The sequence below is a fragment of the Fundulus heteroclitus genome, chromosome 22 (genome assembly GCF_011125445.2).
Source record: "Fundulus heteroclitus isolate FHET01 chromosome 22, MU-UCD_Fhet_4.1, whole genome shotgun sequence".
NCBI classification, from domain to species: domain Eukaryota; kingdom Metazoa; phylum Chordata; class Actinopteri; order Cyprinodontiformes; family Fundulidae; genus Fundulus; species Fundulus heteroclitus.
In genome coordinates this window covers 14,906,015-14,928,177 of record NC_046382.1, presented here as the reverse complement: position 1 = coordinate 14,928,177, position 22,163 = coordinate 14,906,015, and the positions used below count along the sequence as shown (strand labels likewise).

General features: G+C 40.1%; 1 protein-coding gene across 1 annotated transcript; it reads left to right on the top strand.

Annotated features, from left to right (window-relative positions):
• LOC118556215 lies at positions 1–20,406 on the top strand. The gene is made up of 15 exons (XM_036125948.1): positions 1–914; positions 2,492–2,542; positions 6,433–6,539; positions 6,850–6,979; positions 7,090–7,139; positions 10,936–11,041; positions 11,432–11,590; positions 13,551–13,659; positions 14,060–14,121; positions 15,410–15,535; positions 15,634–15,728; positions 15,807–15,953; positions 16,039–16,235; positions 18,598–18,728; positions 20,351–20,406. The coding sequence occupies exons 1-15, from the start codon at positions 62–64 to the stop codon at positions 20,404–20,406; spliced, it is 2,379 nt and encodes a 792-aa protein (XP_035981841.1). The 5' UTR covers positions 1–61.
• The last annotated feature ends 1,757 nt before the right edge of the window (positions 20,407–22,163 follow it).

Genomic DNA, 22,163 nt, shown 5'->3' with positions numbered 1-22,163 from the left:
AGTGGACGGAGGTTTTATCCATCTTCCGATATGGAGAAATGTCTTTCATTTTGCTGAAAAGATGAGCGTGTTAGGAAATAACCCTTTGGCGAGCGGAACAGCCGAGCGGCGACGGCCGCAGAGGAGAACCTGGAGAAAAAGTGAACATTTTTCATGCAGACTGTTCTTCTGGTCATGTCTGTGCTGTACGGAGGACAAGCAAACGAAGATTGATGAGGGCAGTTCACACCTGGACGAGCGGGGATCAGGTGAGAAGAATGCGGTCCACCTCACGGTGGAGGATCTGGGGATAGATAACACCAGCTTCAGCCTGGGGGATGAAGACCCCCTGACCCGGAGGAACAGCGCGGCCCGCTCGTTCAGGTCCGCGTCAGCCTGCCCGAGGGCCCCGAAAAAGAAAGGACTTAACGCTCTGTCTTCACTTGTTATACAACCCCGGGTTCAACGAGCAGCCGCCATTAGCAACAAGCAGGCCGAGGAAGCAGAGGACGAATTTCGGCCGGTGTCTGAAAATGGCGCAGAAAATGGCACATCTGGTTCTGGAGGCCTCCTGACGACGCCCACAATCAATCTGATCCCACCCACTCCCTCTAATGTTGTTGATGGTCGGTTCTTTGACAGCAATTTAGATGAATGTGGGGCTCGCTCATCTGCCAGTGATGGAAGGCCTCCTGCCTCTGGCCAGGAGAGGAATTGTAGTGCGGAAACGGAGGAAACAAAAAAAGGATGTACTCCGGCTGAAGAGAGCACTGAGAATGCTGAAAGCAAACCTAGCAGTGCTGGTGGTCTGAATGATGAGTTTGATAGCCAAGGAGAGTCTGTTCCTCATAGAAGGCTGGACGAAAAGAGATCAGGAGCCGGACTCCTGCCAGGGGCCTACAAGGTGGCTCTTCTACCTGTGTTCCCAACGACACGTGAGTCTACCAGCTTTCATGTAAAGGCAAAACTCTGGAGCAATTAGCTTTCTGACTAGGTGATACCAAGTAGATTACTTGAAGAGGTTTGGACACTGTGCGGAAGCAGAAAACTGCAAAGGGACAGTGTCAGACTGAACCCAAACCTCATAACATAATCACGGTTCAAGCAGTTACTGGTGTAGAGTCTCCATTGTCCAGGATGAGACCATCCTTCATTCATTCATTCATTCATAAAACACATTTTAAAAAGAAATGCGGTTGCACTGTAGTGCACACTCAAATTATAAAGAAAGCACATTTTTTTCTTGTAAAAATGTTAGACTTAAAAACTCAAATTGCCAGATTTCACTTCTTTGTACTGATCCAACTTAAAATATAATATTTACAAAAACGATGGGAAGCAGAAAAAGAAGACAGACAGAGGGAAGGGGGGAAGGACATGAGTGAGAACAAAGGAAGGACAGAAGGAAAGATGGAAAAATACGTAAGGTAAGTAAAACGGAATTAAGGTAGTTATGACCAAAGATAGTAAAGACACAAGGAAGGATGAAAGGAAGGAAAAAGCAACTATACAAGGAAGGAAGGACACAAAAGGCAAAGAACGAAGGAGAAAAGGAATGAAAGAAAAATCACACTAGAGAGGATGGGTAAAAGGAAGAACGAAGAGCAAAAAGGACACAGAGGGAGTAAGGAGAGACAAAATTATTAAAACAAGAGGCGACAAGAAATAAAAGAAGAAAGGAAGGAGGTAAGGTAAGGTAAGAAGGAAGGACATGAGGAAGTAAGGAATGCAAGGATACATTATTTAGACCTGGAATATGTAAGAAAGTCTATAAATGCAAACATTTTTGCACACTTATTCTGACCTAAAAGGATTTAATTCACATTTCTGACATTTCTTCAACTAGGGGAACCGCACCAACATGCTAACATTATAAAAGAACACAAGCACGAAACAATGAATACATTTAAAACAAATTTTCACAATGAAACTAAATACAAGTCTGAATAAAACCCAGCCAGATTTAAAAAAAAAATAGTCTAAAAATATCTTTCATGTTCTTTTAAATGTTTATACCTCTGGTTGTAAGCCCTGTTCTGGGAACATGTACAGACTGGCTAGTATCATGAAGATACTAGCCAGTCTGTATGTTGATTGAGGAATCTAAACTACTATTAGGTGTAAGTGGCTGTATGTCCTCTGTATCTCTGAGCTGCCCTTTGATGTTTGATGGACTGGCAACTTTTACTGAGAGTAATCTGCTTCTTGCTAATCAATTTCTGGAAAAGGCAGCAGCTCTGCTTCAACCCTGCGAGGATTTAGCAGGTAAAGAAAATGGCTGGCTGGTTAAAGACTGGGTCGCAATAAGCATGCAGCAGCTATTAGCTTTATCAAATGATGAAACGAGAAATTAGAAACCCCACAACATCCAACCTAGACCGTCCTCTGACTGAATGATACTTTACCTACCATTATTTCTATCATATGTGTTTAATTGTGTGTTCAGTTCAAAAACTATAACCAACTACAAATCAAAAACACTGTTTTCTGTTTTCTTCTCTTTTCTTCACAGGGGGGATCAACACGCGAATAAACTTTTTATCATTTACCGAACATAACTTGGGTGAGTCTTTCAGTCGCTCTGTGTTTATGTGTTTTTTTTTCCTCCCCATTCAGGAATAGTTGAGGTGAGAGGTAAATGGCCAGCTGTTCAGACTCGTGTGTTACCTTTCCGTTTTGATCTTGGGTCCCCATTCAGCTGAAATTGCTCTCATTATGTGACATGGCTACAGTACCTAGAACGCCTCACATGGGAGTTGCAGAAGTTCCCCTTTGTTAGAGTTTCTTTTTAGCCATTGTGCGCGTATTCCCCAAGTGTGGACGGTCCGCCTGTTCCCAGGTTTTAGGTTGCCGTGACTCAGCATGCTCTCCTCCCTCCGTCTTCTCTCAAAGAGCTTGCTTTCTTTTCAAACCAATAGTACAAATGATAAGCATCGCTTTTTCCCTATCCGTTACACAAATGTGCTGAAATGTCATGACTCTGAGGCTTCACTTTCTAGTTAATCTTGTGTCTGTCTGTGTGTCAAAATGGGTCATCGACGACCTGCAGGATGCTCTGTGTTCTGTCTATGCTAACCTGTCTTGCGTAGGAGGGGCTTACTCGTGTTTTTGCTGTCCCTGTAGGTCATATAACTCAGAATGATGGCTTATTACATTAGGCTGCATTTAAATAAGCTGAAATTTTTCTGTCTTTTGTTATTATAGGACATTTTTGATTTGGAATTACAATGGCACAGACTTTTTAATCCCCTATATGTTTCCACATTTTGTGACGTTACAACCACAAAATGGCCTACATGCAAACACTGCAAAAACTGGAACTAGAAATAAGTAAAATGTTCTTAAAATTTATGTATTTGTCCTTGATTTCAGCAGGTAAATAAGATGATTTGCCAATGGAATAAGATTTTTGCACTTAAAATAGGAACAATTCATCTCAATCATCTTATTTCAAGTGCAGGATGTCTAATAATCTTTTTTTAGGGGTCAAAATACTCATTCCATTGGCAGATAATCTTATGTACCTGCTTAAATCAAGGATAAATACACTAACTTTAGGGACATTTTAGTTGTTTTTAGGTCCGTTTTTGCAGTGCAACACTGTGAATAACAAAAAAGAGCAAAGTTAGAGCATACCATCCCCACAGTGGAACATGGTGGTGTCATGCTGTGGAGCTGCTTTACTTCCACAGGGACAGGGAATCTGGGCACAGTTGATGGGGAGATGGAAGGAGCTAAATTACAAGAAATCCTGGAAGAAAACCTGTTTAGAGTCTGAAAAGATCTTAAACTGTGTTACGACGTGATCGTTCGCCTAAACTGACAAAACCTGGAAATACGTGCATTTATCAGAGAGGCAGCCAATAGCCCTGTCATAACTCTGGAGGAGATGCTGAGGTCAATAGCTCGGGTGGGTGAATCTGTAAACAGAAAAGCCACAAATCTGGCTTTGATGAAAGAGTGGAAGAAGGAAAGAACACATCATCCTGGCAGCAAGACCTAACGGGGGGCAGCATCATGGTATGGGGACGCTCTTCTGCAGCAAGACAAATGGAGCTAAATTCAGGGTAATCCTTAAAGAAGACCTGTTAAAGGCTGCACAAAAATTGAGAGTAAGGTGGGGATTCACGCTCCAGCCGGACAATAACCCTAAACAAACACAATGGGGTGCTTTAAATCCCAGTGCATCGATGTTAGACTTGCCCAATCACAAGGTACGACCTTAATCCCAATGAGAAGCAACGGCAAGATTACAAATTTACAGATGCTATCCATCCAGCCTGAAAGACTCTGGATAATTTAAAGAATGGGGGGTGAATATAATTTTTATTCATGCATCATTTTTCATGGTGTTTATTAATCCTTTTGCATCTTTTGGGACGGTAGTTAACAGAAGTCATGGGCTGAGACAAAGGGACTTTCTCAGAATTTCAAAGAAAATTCTGAGATCAGCTATGTGAAGGTGCTCCCAGATGTAGCCAACGCTCCTCAGTTCTCCCCGCCTGGCCTCGATAAGACAGCGGATTGGCATGCAGAGCGCTCTGACTCTGTTTAGCTGCAGGCCATATACTCTTCAAGCCAGCTGATGAAGAGACTGTTAGTTAACTGCCTCTCCTTTTCGTGCTCTCCTGCCCCTCCAGGACCCAGACAAGATTCCAGTGCTGACACACATAAACCAATTACACTGTCTTATCTGTGTCTGCTTTCGTCTCAACCCCTATCCATGTCAAACCAGCTTTTCAAAAAAAAAAAAAAAGAAGAAGAAGAAAAAACAGCAAGCTGAAATGAGAAGGCAAATGTACTAAAGTGATGATGCTAATGTTTTTCTTGGCTGGCCCATTCCAAAAGACAACTGCTTTTCTATCCTAATCCTTTAACCTCTGAATTTATTAAAGTTTAGGTTGCCGCAGTCACATCACTACTCCTGCCATGTGTGGCATGAAAAAGTCTGGGCTTAGCTTGATGTCATGTTTCCAGCCCCATTCGTCTTGCTTGTTATGATTGGGGAAAATAAATGACCAAGTGATATTTGGGAAATGTAAGAAAAAGCGCTGCCTGTGGGAAAGAATTTGGGCTGTCGGAGAAGCATGTCATCCACCAGACAGACAGGCTTGTGTTTGGCTGGTTGCTCGGTAACTCAATCGACAGCGCCTCGCGAAAAATATTCATACCCCTTGAACTTGTTCGCATTTTTTTTTTTTTTTTTTTGTGCTACAACCACAGACTTCAAGTTATTTATAGGACAGACGACCACAAACCCACACCTAATTATAAATTTAAAGGATAATGATTCAGGGGTTTATGTGATAGTTTGTTTTCTAGACATAATCTATATTTTCTTTGCCATAATTCTTTTCCATAATTTTCTATAAAACGTGAATGCTCCATTGAGGAAAATGTTTTATTCCCCTTTATGTAGAAATTTGATGATCTTCTTTGTTTTAAAAACCTATAAACAAAAAATAAAATTGTTTTTCTTTCATTTAAAATATAGACATTTTTCCTAAAGCAGACATTATTTGCTCACTTTGTTTGGAAGAGTCATGTTGCTTTTTTTGTTTAGACGGACAGAAAAGCAAAAAAGGGCTCTTTGGGTCGTAAAGGTTGCTGACCCCTGGACTAGGCCAACATATACACACAAATATGCAGAAACCAAAGATCTGAACCTTTCATGACGGCCTGCCAGAAGGTAAACCTCCAACCTCAAGTCTTTTGCAGCGTCTACCAGGCTTTCTTCCAGTAGTTGTCTGTATTTAGCTACCCATATCCTCCCATAAACTCCATCTTCCCATGTCCTGCTAAGAAAATGCATTCGTTCACAGCTTGACGGTACAACCGGCATGTTTCATTGGTGAAGCTCAGGCTGTGGAGTGCTGGTGTTCGGTCACATAGTGGAATCCTGACCTGTATGACTGGTGTTTCTCTTAGTATCGGTGTCTAGTTTGAAATTTTAGTATTGTGGGACCCTAATACAGAGAGATTCAAAAAATGAAGTACATACACTGCGATTTTATCTTAGCAATTAAACGATGCAGTCAAGTTTTTTTTAACCAAGAGCAACCCTCATAAACTGCTTGGCAGTTCCATGGCAGCATCATTTATCACTGCCAGCAGAGGCTAAGGGATGACTTCCTAAAGCTAATTACCATATTAGCTTTCAGGGTGGCACTCTTTAAAAATGCCTGAATGAGTTCTCATATACCTGCTTTTCAGATTGTCATTTGCAATAACAGTTTTTTTTTTCAACTTTCCAAAGACGTGCAACTTTTTTCATATCTATAAAACAAAATCTCAATAAAAGCTTGTGACATGACAGAACGTGAAAAGCTTCATTAGATTTCAATACTTTTGCAAGACACTGTAACCGGGTGCAGCATTAATTCCCCTAAAAGAGCTTGGAAGGACTAAGTCTAAAACATTTAATTTTTGTTTGAATTGTGTACTTTTATTTAGATGAGCTGAGCAACACAGATAGAATCTGTTTCAACATGCTGAAGACAGAACTTGACCAACTTCCCAATACAAATGCAGCGCGGATGGATGCAATCCCCTTCCGTAAGGTACGACCACACTTACAGCTCCTCTCCTCATGCATTCATGTTGTATATCAGATACTGGCATTATGGTGAAGCTTTATTTCACTTTGAGATACATAAATCAGTTCCCAGGTTCCTCATGAAAACATCCTATCGTCCTTTGGAGCAACCATTAGATTTCAAATGGGATGCCATATATGCCCAATTTGCAAGCCACTTTGCTAAATAACCATCGGACATACAACGATGTGCTGAAATCTAGAACTATTCTGATTAGATAGGACTGTTTTAATTTACTCTGAAGTAAACAGTAACCTTACTTCCTGCATTACAGCGACCATTAATGCGTTCCTGCAGTCTTGGAGAAACAAAAGCTCAGACCTCTGCTTTCCATACATCAACGCAGACTGCAGATCAATGCAAGCAAAGAAAAGGATCCCCTTGGCTACGGCGCATAACCATAGGTGAGTCTGAATTAAATTACGGAGAAACATCGTAATGCTGTTTCTCCAACTAATGGGTGATTTAAATACTGCCTTACTAGCATTATTTTTGCCGTGTGTGTTCTGTCCAGCTTCGTTTGAGCCTCATTCAGTGGATCAGAACGGAAACTTCGCTGAGAAGGTATTGATCTCCCTGTCTCTCCTGGTACGACTGTGAACCAATGAAAGTGCAAAACGTTCAGGGATTTTAAGTCAAGTCAAGTTTAGTTGCATGGCCCATTCCAGCAACAAGGCTGTTCATAGTGCTTCACGTCATGAAAACAGAAAAAACATCAAACACATCAAAATGGCCACTTGTTGTGAGACCAGTAACAGACATCAAATTTTAGCAGTTTTATCAGTCTTTGCATCCAGGATTTGGATTGTATGTTTAAAGAGAACATACCATGCTGTTCAATTCTTCCTTTTTACCATCTTTCGGTTGTGGTCTATTTAAAGTGGAACTGCAAAGCTTTGGTCTGAATCCCTCATTAATTTAGCCCCATGTTCCCCCTCTTCACACCTGTTCTCAGGTTCTGAGAGCAACTCATTTTGGCAACTCTTTAAATCTAAAGGAGGCACATCATACCCAGCTCCCCTCCAGGTCACAGAGCGTTCCACTCCTCCCCATTCGGCCATTTTTGTAGTATGTTGAACGACCTAATATTTTTACTTATCCACCTGTAGCTACGGCATCCTTTAGCTTGGACTACAAAATCACTCCAAGAAATAAAAATGGCGGATACGCGAAATTGGTGAGCCGGAAGAATGTGACCTTATTTAACAGCAAATACTGTGGCATCACAGAAATTTGAGAAACTGAACTGCTTGAAAAATATGACTATTTTTTTGTCTGTATTTCGCTACCCATATCTTCCCATAAACACCATCTTCCCCTGTTTTATATTCTGTGTAGAATATAAGAACATCTACACAGCACCTGGACAGACAGCACTCAAATTTTCTGCACTCATAAAGACTCCAAGTACGCAACAAAATGTATTTAAGGACCAAAATAGTGCATTTTGCATGATATGTCCCCTTTTAACCACAATGACTAAAAAGAAAAGCTAGCTAAAATTTAGTTAGTCATTGGAGTTTCCTGTGGTGTTAATAAGAACTAAGGGTAAATTTATCCTCAACTGTGCTGAACACCCACTTCTTTATGAGGAGTTTGACCTTATTGTGTGGCCGCCGTTTTAGGATGCCTAAGATTAGAACAAGGCATATCAGCAGCAGCTGAGAGTGGTCATATGACTTCCAGATCGATGCATTTCTTCTTAATATTATGATTGTGTTGGGATTGACAATGTTTTTTGTGACTGTCTCTTTTGCATCTGTGATGTCTGCTGTAGATCAAAGTTCCCTTCAGGAAATTAATAACAACTGAATCAAACTAGTTACAAGTAATTTAGGTAAATACTGTTTGCAAAGCAAATAAGTCAGCGTGCGTCTGGTTACCCAAACTTTGGGCATAGTTTAAGCTCATTTAAATAGTTTGGGTTTAAGCCCGGTGCATGCATTTGAGTCAGGATGAGATTTTCCAGAAGATTAATGCTTCCTCCATCTAGAAACCAATTTTGATTGTTAGTTGGGGATTTTTTTATTGATTAGTACTATTGATTTAAATGGGAGTATAAAAATCAAAGTGCTTCGACTACACCAGTAAAAATCTGACCCACATGATGCTACTACCGCCATGCTGGGCAGCCGGTTCAGTGTAATTAGGTTTATAAGCTCATCAACTTTTCTAAACATCTTCCTTGTCCTTAATGTTTAACAGTTCAATCTTTGCCTTCTGTGACCAGAAAAGCTCTCAGGGAAACGTGGTTTTGTTGATGTGGGAAGCTGCAAATTTCAAGCGAGCCTGAAAGAGTTTGACAGCAGACGTGCTTTTCTGTTGGTCAAGTTAAACTAGTTTCAATTCAATTCAATTCAATTCAATTTTATTTATATAGCGCCAAATCATGAAACATGTCATCTCAAGGCACTTTACAAAGTCAAGTTCAATCATATTATACAGATTGGGTCAGATTATACAGATTGGTCAAAAATGTCCTATATAAGGAAACCAGTTGATTGCATCAAAGTCCCGACAAGCAGCATTCACTCCTGGGGAACCGTAGAGCCACAGGAAGAGTCATCTGCATTGTACATGGCTTTGCTGCAATCCCTCATACTGAGCAAGCATGAAGCGACAGTGGGAAGAAAAACCACCCATTAACGGGAAAAAAAACCTCCGGCAGAACCGGGCTCAGTATGAACGGTCATCTGCCTCGACCGACTGGGGTTACAGAAGACAGAACAGAGACACAACAAGAGAAACAAAAAAGCACAGAAGCACACATTGATCTAGTAATCTGTTCTACATTAGATGGTAATAGCAGGTGAGCCGTCTTCTCTGGATGATGTCACAGTTAACAGAACGCCAGACCAGGTGTACCTACTATGAAGAGAAAAGAGAGAGAACAGAAAGTTAAAGCAGAAATGACAACACATGACTGGTGTTTCACTGCGAAAAGTAATCCTGGTGTTTCAGCACCTTCTTCTATAAGATCAGCTTAACTCTGGGTGCTTCTTGGGTTGTTATTGAACAGCTTAACCAATTTCCTTTCTAACGAGGTTAATAGTTTGAGTCATGTTGAAACTTTGGCAAAACTGGAATCACACGGAGACCAGTGTTACAATGAATAAAGCAAGCTAACGCTGAGCTTCGGGAATTGCCCAAACCTCAATTTGATGAAGAATTGATGGACTATGCCTAAATCAATGCCAGGAAACCAACAAATTTAGGAAAAGAGTGGTCAAACATGCAGCCAGATTTATCCCATTACACTGTTGATGGCTACAAAGAGTTTGTGGTTTTATGTAACGTACTAGAGGACATTTATCCAAATATTAGTTGGAAGTGTATGGAATATATTTGAGCCAGGATGTATAATTTGACTCAGTGCGGATTAGAAGAAAACAATCCCTCCCAAAAAGTCACATTTGTGCACTCTGGTCTTGTATTTAAACATCAATCTTTCCCCCCTGGAAAAAGAGCGTTTCAGATAAATCATTAAAAGCCCCAAACTTGTATGACCAGAAATATATCTTACACTGCCACAACTTTTTCAAACTCACAAATGCCGGCTAAAACTATGAATTTTCGTCTTTAACTTTGGTGTACTATTATTTACAATAATTTCCGAGGACATCGCCTGGACATCAGTTCATTCAGCACCCCCCCCCCCCCCCCCCCCCCCCACCGTCAGAATAGAAAGCTGATCAGACTATGCAGCTGAAGAAAACTATTCTGAAACATGTTGTTTTAGTTCTTTTGGCTGTTTAAGTTCTTAATAATGAGACAAATATGTTAACGAGCTGCAACATGTCTTAATGTGCAACATCCAGCACAGTCATTCACATTTCCCATAGGGCGGTATCGCACACAATGACTACCCTGGAATTTTACCAAGCTTTCTCTTGAAGTGTTGCCTCAGACTAAATAGCAACAGTGAACGTCAGAACCGTCTCTTGCAATTTTCTTTGTCAAGGAAAACAGCCAGCATACTCATTTTTGTTAAAGAAAATAGATAAAAATACAATGATGAAAGCGAGACAACTGTGATATTCCAGAGAACGTTTGTGCTCATACAGCATAATAGTTGGTGTTTGCTTTAGAAATGTTTCTTCTTTACAAAAGATCTTATCCCTACAAGCGAACATAAAGTAATAAATTAATTAACACCTCACTTAAATGATGTTGGAAACTGCCATATTCAGTTTTGCTGTTTGCAGCAGATGGTTTAGATAGCTATTTGTGTGAAAGAGAGGATGAAGTAGACGCTTTGCAACCCTGTGTTTATAAAATAAGGTTTCCCCTTCATGGCTCAGTTGCCATGTCCTACAGAATGTGGTAAGGCAGAATGTATGCAGCCTCTCCCTCTCCACAGGATTTACACAAGCAAGAGGCCAAATCCCTCAGCGCGCTGAGCACAGAAGAAGTCTGCCAGTGGTTTACCAGCATCGGACTGCAAAAATGCGTCCGTTTAATCCAAGGTAAAACATCCGATTCTGACTCTTGGACACACGGTGTCGGTCCGTAGCAAAATCATCTGATGTTATGCATAATCTTTACATTACTTCAAACAGCAAATAATGTTTAATGAAACATTTAGTTAAGGCGGCAGGTTAACAGACTGTTAAACCTGACAGCACAAATGCTAAATAATGAAAAAACTTGGAGTCTTGGTTAAAACTGCAGGTGTTTGTGTGTGAATGTCATGTTCTTAACATGTTTAGAAATGCAGAGATACATAACCTTTAGAGAAAGCTGTCATCTTCAGGACTGTCTTTTGGTTGTCACATATCAAAAAGATAGTTGGGGGCAGTTACTCTAAAACGTCTTGATGCACGTTTGTTTACAATGCCTATTTTCTTCTCTCTTAGAGGCTAAACTGTGTGGATCAGACATCGCCTCCGTGGATGCCAACACTCTGGACATCCTGCATATCAGCTCCTTAGAGGACCGGGAGCGATTACTGTCGGCTATTTACAATGAGCTCCACCCTCCTAGCGCCATCACCCAGACTCTTGACTCGTTGCTTGGTATATTTCACTTTTAAATAATTAGGGATGTCCCAATCAAGGTTTGTTTCCAAAGGCCAACCATATAAGTCCCGTGCTGAGACAACACTCCCTTAAATATAATATAATATAAACATAGCACCTTCCGCAGACACAAGAGGGTCACAAAGTGCTTTACAAAAAGTACACAGTACAGTAAAAATACACAGCACAGACACAATTACTAGGTCAACAGTATAAAATTGAGTAAAAAATTTGATAAAAATTAGCATGGTGGTCATACAACCCCATCACTGCTGTAGATAAAACACTTAGAGAAACAAGGGGTCTTAAGTTTGCTATTAAATGCAAATGTAACAGGAGCAGTAAAAATATTAGTTATTGCCATATACGTACACAGACAAATACGTTTGCACATTTTGTTCCTGCTTGACAGAGTTTTCCCAAGGAGCAATTCACTGAAGTGTAAGAGTAACGCTGGCGTGTTTATGTTTACTCTCCGCTTTCATAGAACCCGTTGATGATTCAGCGTAAAGCACTAAGGGCCTGATTTTCAAAGATTCCAAAAAATGAACGTAATTTGCTTCGACACAAAGAAAACTGACAGAGCAAAAAGTGCCGTGTTGCACCAGATCTTCAAAGATTGCGTCCACAGTGGATAAGAAGTACAATACAGATTTTTAAATGAGTAAATTGCGTCTACTGCTGGCAGTTTGGGAGCTGCTGTCAGAGAAAGAGGAAGAATTTCTGCTGATAAATGTCCCGTGGATGCTGCATCTCTCCAAGGATGCCGTCGTTTCCCCCACTAAGATCATTCTAATGTTATATTTCTTACAACCCTCAGTTTCTGCTTTGGAAAATCTCTTTGCGGGTATTAAGTATTTACATTTGCATGTCCCCTCCCATAAATTTGCGTGGTTTGGTCATTAGCATGTGATCTGTAAATTCGTGAAGGCAAAGTTTGTACTCACTGTTCTACTAATTTTATAGGAGCTCCTGGTTTGAAGATCAGCTTTGTACACACTAATTAGTTTGTACCGATAAAATCAGGCCCTATATCATTATTTTTAGTTAGCTGTTAACACACTTAAGTATTTTTTTTCCTGGTTATTAAGCAGTTTTTCTTTGAACAACCTTAACGGCAAATATTTCGCCTGTTTTCCTGCACACTGCACAGGGCAGGTCTCCTGGCACAGCATCCAATACACTCTCTCTTTCACTGTGAACATCATTTAAGATCATCAGAGAAAACCCACATCGCTTTGATTAACACAATTATGTGCATGGCCCATTATTGGGTTTTGCAAAGCAAGTAATTTGGTAGTACTAATCAAAGTTGTTACAGTTCTTTGGTTAACGTTATGGTTGTGGCGTACATGAAATTACAGGCAGTGCTCAGAATGACTAACCTGGCCAGGCAGATTGATAATGTGCAGCACTCTACGTTCTGCACATACCAAAGGTTGGGTTAGCCAATCATGGTATTAAATTAGAACTTAAGCTGCAGGCGTTATGAGAAATCAAAAGAGGGTAAGCTAGTCAAGGCACTTCTTACTTTTCAAAGATGAAATTGTGGATTCAGACAAAACTGATGTGATAGCAGTAGCTACGCGCGTTGTCCGGCGCTGCCATGTTTATTTTGGTTCGGCTGTGGGCCCGGCAGCTGGTAGGTCCAGCCTTAAATCATAATACTGCAACGTGATAGGCCCGAACCGCTTTTGGTTCGGACCCAAACGGTTGAAACCAGGGCGATACAAGATGGATTCTCATGTGTTTGTGAACGCACAAATACCGTGAGAATTCATCTTGCGGACAAGGTTACAGAACAACAGGAAGCTACGTTTAGCAAGGAGCTCACAAACTGATCATTTTAAAATGCCTTGACTGGGACATCCGACCTTTAATGTGAAAAGCAAGGTTTAGACAGGTGTAATTAAAATACATAAACGTTTGCCTGATGTTTTATTTTTTTACTCTTTAGGGCCGAGTAATGCAGAGCCAGTCACTGCAGCTTTGGCATCCATGAGCAGATCCACGTCCTCTCCCCATATAAGCTGCTTGAGTATGAATCGGCGTTCTCTTAAGTCCAGGTAAAGGTGATATACTCTATAGACCTCATACACGCATACAAAAAAAATGCAACAGGTCTGCAGCTACTAATTGGATTATTTCCTGGAGTCATACAATGTTCAAATGCAACCTAAATATATTTACGCTAGTTTCTACATGAGGAAAAACATAACTTGTGATGCCGTAAGTATCAGAGCCCCTCAGGCTGACGCCTCTGCCACATTCTGTCCCAGTCCCTGCGTGCTGCTGCATACAAAAGGTAAAAACCTACTGGAAACCTGCTGCAGGTGTTCCAATTAGTTTCTACTGACGCTGTTCCCTGAAGTACTGCCAGTAACCATACACCACATTTAAAACCAAACACGACTAAAGGTAAAAAGAACGTGTCAATTTTAATCTCATGATCTTGCTCGAGAACAGGAGCGGCAGCCAAAGCTTCGTGACACCAAGGAGTTCTCAGATGATAGAGATCACAATTAACGGTGAGTCAACAACGTTGTTCAAAGCAGGAACAACAAATATGCACTTATTAACAGAAGCAGAGACTATAAAGAAACACAGTGGCTTGTAAAGTATGTCGTGCACCTTTTCCCATCTTTGCTGATTATGATAATGACTTTTTTGATTGACATGTTTTGATTCAACAGAAGAAAAAAATGATCAATGATTTGGTGCAACCAACTGCCATCAAACATCACCTAATTAGTACATAGACTCCATCTGAGACTAATTTATACTCATTATAAATGCAACAGTTTTCTGTAAAAGCCTCGTTAAATAATATTAGCGAACAAACAGCACCATGAAGAACAAGTAACTTAGACTTAGACAAACTTTATTGTCATTTTGTACGCACAAAGCATACAAAACGACATTTCGTTGCATACAGCTTACAACAATGTAATGAGATTACAATGGAAATAAAATAACAGAACAATATTGAGTGCAGCAGTGATAAGAATGTAACAGTGCAGGAGAAAAACAGTTTTTAAAAAAAGTGTGCAGAAGAATGTTCCACCATGTTTATACTGCAAAAATAATGGTGCAAAAAAAAAAAAAGGCACCATTATTCTCTGTCCCTACTGCTGCAGGGACAGAGTTTATGTGCTAGGAGCATCATGCTGTGGTGAGGATCCTCTGCTGCAGGGACAGAGAAGCCGGTCAGAGTTAATGGGAAGATGAACAGAGCTAAACTAGACAATTTTCTAGACTGGGGTGAGGGTCCACCTTACAGCAACACACCAAGCCTAGACATGTAGAGCTACAGTGGGATGGCCTAGTCAAAGTCCAGATCAAAATCTACCTAAGATCATGAAGCAAGACCTGAAAATTGTTAACAGATACTTTATAATCCAACCCGTCTGTCTAAACCTGAGCTGTTTTGTAAATAAATATCTGCGTGTGCAAAGCTGATGGAGGTATACCCAGACGGCCCGGCATAGTAAACGGACCAAAAGGTGGTCCTTAAAAAGTTGAACTCAGCAGGGTTGAATACAAATGAAAGTCACACTTTTCAGGTTTCCACCTGAAAAAAAAGTTGTCTTCACAATTATGCTCTACGGTGTGTTAATCCATCTCATAATATACATATATATCCACTAAAATAGAGTAAAATGTCTGATTGTAATGTGACCAACGTGGTCTTACCCCTGTAAGCAGCGTAACGTTAGGGTCTGCTGGGCATTGCTGTTTTGAGCTCGTTGGATGGATATTTGTTTTATTTTAAACCGTCTTCCCCTAAACAACTTCATTCTCGTATAAATGTTGCAGCATCAGAGCGGATAGTTCACCTCAGAACTCCGAAGGAGACATCAGTGGGAAAAATCATGGACTCGTGTTTGAAAATGCTCGGACTGACTGACGATAAGACCCTATTCACACTAAAGGAGAAGCAAGGTGCCCAGACAATCAGACATGTCCCACATACTTTACAAAAAGGCATACAGAGGTATTAGATGAACAGGGTCTCAATATAACTTAGTGTTTTATTACAGATTCCCTTGATGAGCTGTCCCAGGATCAGCAGATAGGAGCCTTACTGAAAACCCCAGCAGAGAACAGACAGCTGGAGCTGCATCTGTGCAAAACGGTACCGGCCTTTGGCACGGCACTAACAGCGTTCCCTGTACGAAAGATAACCAACTTTCTACCCACTTTTACATCGTAGGACAAACAGAAGAGTCCGGCATCGCAGCCCAGTCCAGAAATGAACGGTGACATGAACAAAAATGCCCAGGAGAGCCCGCCAGGTAAAGAGAAGAGGATCCAGGAGCTGAACCAGCAGGTGGAGTCGCTGCAGAATGCCATCCTTCAGGTCCGGATCTCCGTTTAAACAAAAAACAACAACATTCATTTCACAGCAAGAACTAGAATTAAGTTGACCCTTTTGACCCCTGCAGGTCCAGGAGCTTCATCACGGCCTGGTAGCATTTTGCTCTGAGCTGAAGAACATGGACCCGGGTGCGAATGTGGACCGGCTGGGTTCTGCTGAGCTGAAACGGAGGCTGGAGATGGTTAACAGCCAACTGGAGGAGAAGAGGCAGAGGCTGCAGATCCTCAGAGACGACATTAACAAGTCAGCCACTCATAAAAACAAGTAGGGGAACTGTCTTTGTAGAAGTGCTCTCACCTAAAAAAAACGGAGTCCGATTAAATCCTTCCCTCCTCCTCGAGTGATGACACTTTGCACTTTAAAATTTTACAGCCAGGAAATAAAACATCTAATTAAACCCGATGAGGCGAAACAGCAACCCTCCTAGCCTTTTTTATTTATAGCACAGGAGATAGTCATGCCATTTAAAAGGAAGTAAAAATAGTGACACTCTTCTTACATTGGTGGAGAGAGTACCAGAGACTTTGTCTCAAAGACTTTTCTGTTTTAATTTTTTTCTCACTTAAATATTATAGATCATCAAAATAAAAAACAGTATCACAGCAATATGTAAAAATTGTTTTTAAATGTTTGCTTTATGTATTAAGAGAAAAATATCTAACTCAAACTGGCACTATGTAAAAAAAAAACATAATTATACACCAGGTTAAATAATGAAATAACTGATTCACCACATGTTTTTATTTTCATTAGCCACACTGTCAGATTAATGCCAAACCTGTAGAATAAAAATAAATCAATTAAACAAAACCAGTTTGAGGCATGAAGCAGGCTGTGAAGCTGTGCAAGAACAATAACATGCATACAGTTAAACATGGCGGTGGCTGTGTGATGCTCTGGGGCTGCGTTGCTGCTTTAGGACCTGGACGACTTGGAGTAATTGGAGGAACCATTAATTTTCTTTTCCAGCAGAAAACCCTGAAGGAGAAAGTTTGGCTAACAATTTGTGTAATCTCAGACACACTAGGGTCATGGAGAAGGACAATGATAGGAAGCACAGCTGCTGGTGCACCTTTGAATGGCTCAAAATGTTCTGCTAATGCTTGAAAACCCTCCATTATGACTGGAAAAAAAACAGCTGAGCACCAATTATAGCAAATAACACTTGATGATAGTCGCTCTGACCAGAAACTCTTAACGTATATAATATTTATGAGACAATTATCTTTTTTTACATAGAGCTGGTTTTCAACACTTTTTCATATGTCAAAGGAAATAATCATTTGAAATGTAGATTTCATATTTACTCAGTTTATATTTGTCTGATGTTAATATTTGTGTGATGATCTGAAACAGGAAGTGTAAAAAAAAGGAGAAACAGAGGAAATTTGTAAGGAGGCAAATACTTTTCTACAAGACAGTTTTTAACATGAATTAGTGGTTAGCCTGGTTAGCATAGCTAACTCTAATGCTAATGTGTGTCTTTTTAATTATAGTATACAAATATTCTAGGTTTTTGTAGATTTATAACAGTCTTAAATTATTACCAAATGTTCCACTGCAGATAAGAGGTTGAAAGGTCAAAAGGATAAAAATTAACCAACTTCCTGTAATTCAGATAGCCTTTCTGTCGTCTGCTGAAATGCTCGTCTTTCTTGAAGCTTTCTAAAGGAATTAATACTGTGGAAGTATCTTTCTGTCTAAAATAGGGGTATCTTACTCCCTGAGGGTTTTTAAATCACGCCTAGTCTTTAACTGTTTTTTTTTTTTATTTTTTAAGTTAAGCCTCTTTTAGTGTATACCTAAATGTTTCCTTCAAGGTCATGAACCTTTCATCATTGTTGTCTTACTGGAATTATGTGAACCGGTCGGGTCATAATCTCTAACGGGTTTTTATCTCCGCTCTACACAAAGCTGGGTGCATGTGTACTTTTTTTTCACGGTTTGTTTTACGCTGAATTCTGCTTTTTATCTGTTCACACGGTTTTATTGTTTAATGTTTCTTTAAGAACAACCTTCTTCTTGGAGAAACATCCATTTCAGTGACGGTTTTCAAGCTGTAGAGAGAAAATAATCTCAGCATATCTAGTCATTTTTCCCGCAACTACTAAAAACCCTTCAGGGAAATACACTATATCTACACTTACCCTTGAGCACTTTAACACTTTGTGCCTCATGTACTGCTGCTGATAATGCAAACAAAAATACTCCTGTGCATCCCTTTCTTTCCTCTAAACGCCCATCTCCATTCTCATAGGTTTTTGGACACTTATTGTGAATCAGCCTTTTACAAACCGAGCCCCATGAGAAAGCCTATGACAATATCTGTTTATGTGTATTTTTTACCTTTTTATCTCTGTCTCCTGTGTGTGCCATTTGTTTGGGCTTATCAAAGTACACTGGTGTTGTTTTGATCCGTTTAAAGTTAAGGGTTCTCCCTGGGTGGGCCCAGGGATGCGTTGATTTTTCATGGAGATTAAACTGTCTGTCATATTTTTTATACACGAAAAAAAAAAAATCTAACCACAGTACACAATGTTTACTTGTAACTACTAATTTTTATGTGACCATATGTATATACAGTATGTCTGTCACAGTCTCTGAAATGCGGTCTGTTTCCATTCAGGCAGCTGGAGGTTCGTCTGCTGGAAAAGATGAAGCTAAACTGCCAAGTGTTCAAGGAGGAAATAATACCATGTGCATCTCAATCGACAGGCTGCTCATCTCCTAAACGCCTGGCAAGGAAGCTGCGTGAAGGTACGGCGGATAAAAACGAATGCTGGCGCCATTGCAGAGTTTCAGTTGCACGTTGAAAACGGAGGGCCTGCTGCTCGGTCGGTTTGGGTTTAATCAACGGCAACATGAATGACAGTTGCACCAATATGTGGGAAAGCTGTGTCGTCTGAGACAGAAAATGTTTTCATTTCCAAAACATAAACACTGAGAAACCTGATATGTGCACCAAAACAAGTGCAGATACTGGGAGAGGCATGTTTGGAATGGAATAATAAAACGACTTCGGCACAGAACAGAACAGAACAGCAGAGTCAAATTTGGTGTTTTTGCAGAATATGGTGTTCTCATGCTATTCTTAACTGTTTTTGTGAGCAACTTGTGAAACGGGCCATTTTTCCTCTCACACATTCCAGATCTGATGCATAAATAGGTTTGCAGGAATATGTTCAGGTTTCTTTGTATACTAAGATGTTTAACTCTCAAGTTGCCATCGTAAAACAAAGTGGTCACAGGTAGCGGTAGCCCACCAGTCAAAACATTCTTAATGATTTTACTAAAAAGCTCAGTATTTCACTAAAGGGCCTAAATCATCATATTTTAGAGCCAGAAACCTCAGAATCCTAAAATAAAATAACATTAATAACACATTTTTTAGATTTCCCAATCATTTGCAACATTGTTAATTTTAAAACTCCCTTTTCTAGAACCAAAAGAGCCTTTTCAGTCATGCCTACAGAATAAGGAAGGCACTGCCATGTATGGATGATTTCATTGTGTCCGTGAAGGCAATCTTAAAGCCTTTCCCTATTTCTGGCTGTAGAAAGGTAACCCATTGTTTTCTTAATGAAGATTACCATTATGATGAGGATATGTTGAATAGAAGCTAAAATATTTTAAAGAAAAATAATGTAGTAGTGAGCCCAACACTCATCTATGCAGGAATACTGGGTAACGTTCAGAGAAGTAATAAGGCGGCAAAAATTTCCTCTCACCTACCAAAAACAGCTGGAGGCACCTTCTGAACTAGAATAGGAAACATTTATCTTGGACTCAAGAACCGGAACAACTGCCAGAGCTACAACAGATAGCTGTAAACAGGGAGTCACCAGCCAAGACCAATGAGGCAACCGCATGTGTCGTTTGTGAGCATAAAGCTTAGTAGATTGGATAAAAAAGCTAGCTTTCACTCACAATTAGCTGCAGCAAAGTGAATTTTTCTCTGAGTCTGAGCGAAGGGGAGGAGGAACATTTTGACCACAGCTGCCATTTGAGTATTTCAACTTCTCTTCCAAAATTCACATTGTGTAGAATTAGATTTAAATAACTTTCAGAAACCGCACTTCATCTTGCCGGGAGAAAACTAACTGTAGATGATCTCATGCGGTTTGAGTGGCATGCCAGATGACAGCTACTTAGGTGGAGTTCAACCCCCGTTAAGTGAAACGTGAATGGATTATATTGAGAAAATTCAGTCTTGCGCAATCACTTCGTAGTTCCTTAATGAGAACATGGACATCAGAGTAACAAGGCTGGTCAGAAACGGAGCAGAAACTAAGACACCTACCCTGAATGTTGCCAGGATTTCAGTGGTTTGAATTGCAGTTTTAGGCCAAGTGGACACTCAACCCTGCGGTGCGTTACAGGCAGCCTGGGGTCACCTCAGAGATCTTCTGACGCCTGCAAAGTGCTGGTGTGTTGAGGCTCCAAGCTGCTGCATTCAGCCATCGTCTCTCCTGGCCTCCTCCATTTAAATCCTCACTTGGACTTAAACATGAACTGGACACTTTTCTATCACTATTTCTGTCTCACACTGCAAAAACTGATCAAAAAATAAGTAAAGTTTGTGTATTTGTCCTTGATTTGAGCAGGTAAATAAGATTATTTGCCAATGGAATGAGTATTTTGACCCCTAATATAGGATAATTAGATGTCCTGCACTTGAAATAAGATGTTGGAGATGGGTTGTTCCTATTTTTAAGTGCAAAAATCTTATTCCATTGGCAAATCATCTTATTTACCTGCTCAAATCAAGGACAAATACACAAATTTTAAGAACATTTTACTTATTTTAAGTTCCGTTTTTGCAGTGCAGTTAATTACTGATGTCCAAGTTTGGTGTTCTATACACAATATAATTATCTTTTGGCTACTTTTCCTTGCAGTCTCAGCTACCTTTTGCTTCCTTTTTTAAACTATAATAATAATAATAATAATAATAATAATAATAATAATAATAATAATAATAATAATAATAATAATAATAATAATAATAATACATTTTATTTTTTATAGCATGCTTTAAAATCTAAATCAAATCAAATCCTAAATAAATCTTAAAATAAATATTAAAATGTAAGAAATCTGAAATAATAGTATTCAAAATATGACCAAGAAATTGCAATTAAAAGCAACAAAATCATAGGGGAAGTTTTATATGTCATGCTTGTTCTTTACATCTTTTATTTTTCTATCATGGAAATTAATTTAACTATTGTGAGCTGCAACCAGAATGAACGCACTTTGAAAAACTTGTTACGAAAAAGGACGGTTTATACTCTTAAAGCTGTGAGGTTGTCCCTTTTTTTCTGACAACAGGGAGACAGAGCAAGTAATTTAGATGAACATGCACTGTTTACTGAGAAAAGGATGTTTAGCACTGACATTTGAGAGCCTGTGACCATACCAACAATGGAATGCATGTGACAAAAGCGACTGGCAGAGTGAAATTGAGAAATGGGCCAGTATGTGTAAAACTATCTGCGTCTGTCCCCCAGTGGAGCGCCCCTTCTTTTTTAACGTGGCTCTTTTATCTCGTCGGTGAAGCCCTAACGAGATGCCATGAAAGGACACACGCGGCTTGGGCTTTGAAAGGTGCCCCGTGTCACGTTGCTGCCCCCGGGCCACACTTTTTTAGGTGCTGAGTTTGTGGGAAAAGCAGCAGCACTAATGTTTATCATATGACCTAATCAGAGTTAACACACAGGTCAGAGCAGAGGAGCAGTCTGGGAACTGATAGAGCCGCTGTTCAAATAAGGAACAGACCGCCCAGTGTTTGGTCCTCGTGGGCTGCCCTGAATTTCAAACAATAAGGAAATATTTCATCATCGCCAGTCTAATCGCCAGGATCGCCTGCGACTGGAGAGCATCAATAAAGCAGCTGAGAGGGAAGGGGGGGAGAAAGCAGAGGAAACAGAGACAGACTGAAGGGGAGAACATCAATCTGGAGAAATGGCTTTAAATAGGCTGTTTTAGATGGACAGCCGAGGAGAGGAAATCAGAAGTTATTGATTCATTCATCCTTTCCTCTGTCCTCTTTGTGGACGGGGTTTTTGGTTGCCCATAAAGCCACAAAATCTGATTTAACTGCGCTCCTATTAGGTCTTCTTCCCTCACCCTTTCATTACCTTAGCTGATAACTCCTGATGTTTTCACATACTTTGTTTTGGATATGTGGAA